The sequence below is a fragment of the Vicia villosa genome, linkage group LG2 (assembly GCF_029867415.1).
Source record: "Vicia villosa cultivar HV-30 ecotype Madison, WI linkage group LG2, Vvil1.0, whole genome shotgun sequence".
Lineage (NCBI taxonomy): Eukaryota > Viridiplantae > Streptophyta > Magnoliopsida > Fabales > Fabaceae > Vicia > Vicia villosa.
In genome coordinates, this window is record NC_081181.1 from 148,415,068 (window position 1) to 148,420,327 (window position 5,260).

The 5,260-nt window shown below is 37.0% G+C and overlaps 1 protein-coding gene across 1 annotated transcript; it reads right to left on the reverse strand.

Annotated features, from left to right (window-relative positions):
* Positions 1 to 304: 304 nt before the first annotated feature.
* LOC131650281 (uncharacterized) lies at positions 305 to 1,483 on the reverse strand. Its single transcript, XM_058919997.1, has one exon. The coding sequence runs from the start codon at positions 1,481 to 1,483 to the stop codon at positions 305 to 307; it is 1,179 nt and encodes a 392-aa protein (XP_058775980.1).
* Between the last annotated feature and the right edge of the window lie 3,777 nt (positions 1,484 to 5,260).

The following is a 5,260-nucleotide window of genomic DNA, read 5'->3' on the forward strand; positions in this document are numbered from 1 at the left end:
GGATTTTGGATATGATCTTGTAGAGTGTTGTGCAGCAGGCTATAGGCCTCATCTCTCTCATTGTCTTGGCTTCTTTGGTTTTAAGGATAAGTGTCACCACTGCACAGTTGACTGCCCTATGTAATATATTGTTTTCAAAGAAATCTTTGATAGCCTTAATCACCTCATTCTTTATAATTTTCCAGCTTGCTTTGAAGAATTTGGCATTGTACCCATCTGCACCTGGACTTTTATTGTCACCTATGCTCTACAGTGCCTGCCAAATTTCCTCTTCAGTCACCTCTTTAATAAGACTCTCTTGGTGCTATCTGTTCAACTGGACTCCATTTCTCATAATGCTGATATCAACATGGTTCCTGCTACTGGTTTCTTGGCCTATAAGTTTGTTATAAAACTCTAAGACTTCTCTTTCCAAGTCTTCATGTTCAGTAAGTTTCTGCCCTTGTTCATCCTCTAGCATTGTGATTTGGGTCTGCTTGTTTTTTGCCTTCAGTTTTGCATAAAAGTAGGCATTGTTGCCATCTCCCAAAGAAATCCAATCCTCTTTTGTCTTCTGGTGCAAGATTTTCTCTTCAAGTTCTGCACTTCTAATCACTTCCTCAGTCCAGGTTTTGACATTATGGCAAAGATCAGGGTTCAGGGGATCATTGATTAGGAAGCTCTGAGCTTTGTCTAATTGATCTCTACTTTCTCTGAGATTTCTAACACCTTTAGTCATATTCCAGTTGAGCCCTTTAAGCTTGAATTGCAGCCTTTGGAGGTTCTTCCATAAGTGATACATGGGATAATCTGAAACATGTTGGTTCCAATTCTCTTTCACAGTGGCGAGGAACTCAGGGTGATCAGCCACACAATTTAGAAATTTGAATCTCTGTTTGTGTTTAGCTAATTGGTATGTACCATCCAACTTGACTCTCAAGGGTGAGTGATTTGAGATATGAGAGTTTAGCACTTCTACCTCACTGTTGGGGAAAGCACTACACCAAGCAGTATTGACTAATGCTCTATCTATTCTTGAATAAATGGGATTATTCATTTGTCTATTAGACCAAGTATAGACAGGCCCTGTTGTGTCATGTTCAAAGAGATTGTTGTCACTCATCATTCTCTCCATATCTATATATTCAGCTATATGAACCTCATTACCTCCAAGCCTATCCCCCACTTTCAGTACATTATTATAGTCACCTACACTAATCCATGGCCCAGTGATGGTGTCATTGAGTCTGTGCATATCTTGCCATAACTTCCTTCTATTAGTAATCTGGTTATGGGCATAAATGACAGTAAGGTAGTGGGAAAAACCTCCTTGTTTAGTATAAACCTCAGTATGAATAAATTGGTCTGATTTCTCAATGACTTTCATATTCCAGACTAAAGGGTTCCAAGTTAGCCAGATTCTCCCATTGGTATGGTAATCATAATTATCAGTATAATCCCAGTCAAAGCCAAGATTCTTTCTAATTTGGCTACATTTATTCATTTTCACATGAGTCTCAAAAAGAGCTAGACAGTTTACCTTTTGTCTTCTGAGGTGGGCTCCAACCTCAAGGCATCTAGCATTTTTATTAAGCCCTCTCACATTCTAGCAAATCATGTAACCTCCTTTGTCTGAGAGCATTCTCCCAAAAGGCCCTCAAATTCATTGCTACATTCCACTGTTAAGATTTTTGGTTGTTTTCCTTTCCTTGCTGTGTTGGAGGCAGTGATTCATGGTACTTCTGGCTGTGTGATGTTAGTTGTTGCAGGGTCCTCCCTCACCACAGTTACCTTCTTCTGCTCCCATACCTTTTGAGGTTCTTTTTGTTTCTTGATCACTTCTTCTTTCTTCTTGCATTCATGCCCCACTTTGTTACAGCTTTTGCATAATGGTGGCTTCCATTCATAATCAACTTGTTGTATCTGCTTTTCTCCTTGTGGGTTCCTAATTGTTATCTTATGTAGCAGCTCTTTTGTGACATCTGTAGCACCCCAAATCTACCCAACGTTTATATTAAAATCAGAGTGCCGAAATTTCGACTTAACTTGAGGTATTACATTCAACATTCAAACCAACAACGAAACAACTTAATTTTTTTAAACAGATACATAGCACCAAAATAAAGTAAAGAACTTCAACAAGTATTTATTCTCAATGATTCAACTTTAATTAAGTAACTGCAGCGGAAAACAAATCAACTTAAAACGGCAAGTAATCATAGCATCTTTCAACAACTTTAATCAACAAAAAAAATTCTCAAAATAACAACCGAATTCAACTTTAACGGAAATAACAACATAAATCAAAACAAGCGTTCAATCCCCCCGAGTGCTACATATCAGAGTGACGACACCAGTAAGCTACTAAGTCTTTACTCCTCGCTACCTGCACGTTACCAATATAAAGGCAACGGCGAATAAATAAAGGGTGAGATATCTTCCAATATAAATCAACGCATGATAAACAATATATTAGAATTAAATCGTGTAAAATTATAACCTCACAGTCACAATAATTATTAATCTCTTCACATCACAATAATTAACTTTTGCAAATTCAAATGAGACACAATAATGCATATGCACGTAGTACCCAGGGCTTCAGCCCCCATCGCCAATTGCCAGTTAATAGAGGCATCAAGGCATAAGCCTTCGTCGCTAATTTGCCAATCCAGGCCGTCGCAAAAATGCATGTGTATGAATGCAACAATCACATACAACAACAACAATCATCGTCACAAAGGCACAATCCTATATCGTTGCTATACCAATAAACAGAGATATTCATCGTCGCTTCAACACTGGCCATAGGCCTACAACTTGGTATTTCAACAACAATATATCAACACAGTCCAACTTCAATTCGAAAAATACACATTACCTATAAGTATAGAGTAATTAATAAGCTATAGTAACTAATCCAATATCTCATTTCATACTCCCTACAATGTAACAGGCGCTACAGTATGTAGGAGAACATAAGTGGCTCTTATCTTTCGCTACAGTACGGAACATCTATAACACTTTTTGTGTACCAATTTGGTGACAACCAGAAGTGAAATATGCTAGCCTACTCGTCAAATGATGCGCTACAGTAGGAAAATAAAATATATACATGGTACCTACTTTGGCTACAGTTCCTAGATTTATCACAATTCCATTAATTTCTATGCCAACAGTGCCTTAATTTCCTGCGCTAATGTTTCAATGAAAATACAAACACCGATACCATACCCTGACAACTCTAAACATGTTATATTTACGCAAAACAATTAAAAATATGATTCTTAGTAACTCAAAATAACTCTGACAATTTTATTGACAGCTCTAACAACTATATTGACAACTTTATTGATAACTCTAATAACTCTATTGACAACTCTATTAGTAACTCTAACAACTCTATCATATTTGAAATTAATTTAAATTATCCAACTAACCCAAATATTTAACTCCTAAATATTATACATTATTATTACTTACACTACTAATTTATTTTATTATTATTATTATTATTATTTATACTAAGAATAGTATGAATTAGTAACTTGAAATGCCAGACTTGTAAAAATAGTAGTGAGTAGTGGCATGAGTATACACAACAGTGTACCGCAACACAACACAACAGTGTACCGCAACAACATAAAAATTATACTCAATCAACATTGATTAAATTTTTCACAACCAATTCATTGACAACAACAAAATTTCAATATCAATTATAACAATCAAACACAACATAAACAATTTTACAAAGCCAATCCTACACACCATTTATTATATACCCTATTATAGAGTTAGAACCCCACCCCTTACTTGAATTTACGGTCGCTCTAACTCCGATTGAACTCCTAATTTTTTTGTTCCGGCTTGCACTTCTCGTAACCTTCCTTCCAAACCCTTTGTGCTTCCAATTTATTTTGCTTCTACCTAAAACCTAATTTCTATCCTACTACTAATACTACTTAAATAACACTTAATATTCTATTAATAAATCAAATAATTCTATTAGTCTATATTCTTAATGGGCCAACTAAATACACCTCTACTTCTACTACTCCCAACACTAAATAATTCTACTAACTTATTTCCAATATTATTTCCTTAAACTCCCTATTTACTCATTATCTCATATTTTCCGATATAAATTTTATTTGCTCTGAAAATTCCCAAAATAATACACGACACTCTAATAATATTTCTAATACTAAAAATATTAAAAATCTCGATTAATTATCGATCCGCTATCCCGAACTAATACCGACTAAATTGTCCCAAAATACAAAAATTTCACTAAACACTCCAAACGTCTAGATTAAGCGAATAATCAAATTTCCGGGCGTTACAACATCCACCTCAATTAGGACCCTAGCATAAGAAACTCTCAGTTTCTTTGATGTACATTCTTCAGTCATCAAGGGTTTACCTATGGCACTAGCTATCTTTCCAATGCTCTAGGATCCCCAGTAATACAAAGGTAGGGCAGGGAATATCACCCAAATTGGTAGAACCCTGAGAACATCATCCTGCAAAGTAAAACCAGGGTTCCATTCATGGAGGAGGATAGGTTTCTTAAAGATTGTATACGGTCCTCTCATGAGCACAACATCTCTATCCACTCTTGTTTTGAACCTGACTAGGAAATAACCCTCTTCATTGTAATGCAATTCTGGAAGGGAGACAAAGTTCCATGTTGTGGCCATGATTTTCTGGACTGTGTTCATTGAGAGTTCATTTCCTATTGCATACATGATTAGGGCATTCTTCCAGAATTCCTTCTCAGATATTTCATCTTGTTCCTCAATTTGAATCTCCATTTCACCATTGACAATCACCGGTGGTGTATAAGTAAGTTCATTCCCATTCGTCGGGAGTCGGTTACCTTGTATAATGTCCACCCATAGCTGTGGTGTCTTTTCTCCGTCAGCCTCTGCTCCCTCCTTCTTTCCTTCAACAACCGGTTCCTCCACGATTGTTTCCAATCCTTGGGTGCCCTTGCTTGAAACACTTGTTCCTGTGAAAACCTTACCACTCGAAGTTGGAGTTGCCGAGAAAACTCGTACGCTCGTCGGTGGAGTTGATGTCACCTTCTTCTTTGGCCGGCCCCGCCCCATCTCCAATCACAGGGTACTTGGATTCAACCCTAAATCCCCTCTGTCGTGATCCCTAACCCTAAAGTTAGGAGTTTAAACCAACACCAAAGGATTTTCAGTGCCTTGTCCTTGTACCCCTTGTAGCTCTATCGTCTGTCTCTTGGTCACCGGAAATCGCTTTCACAAAT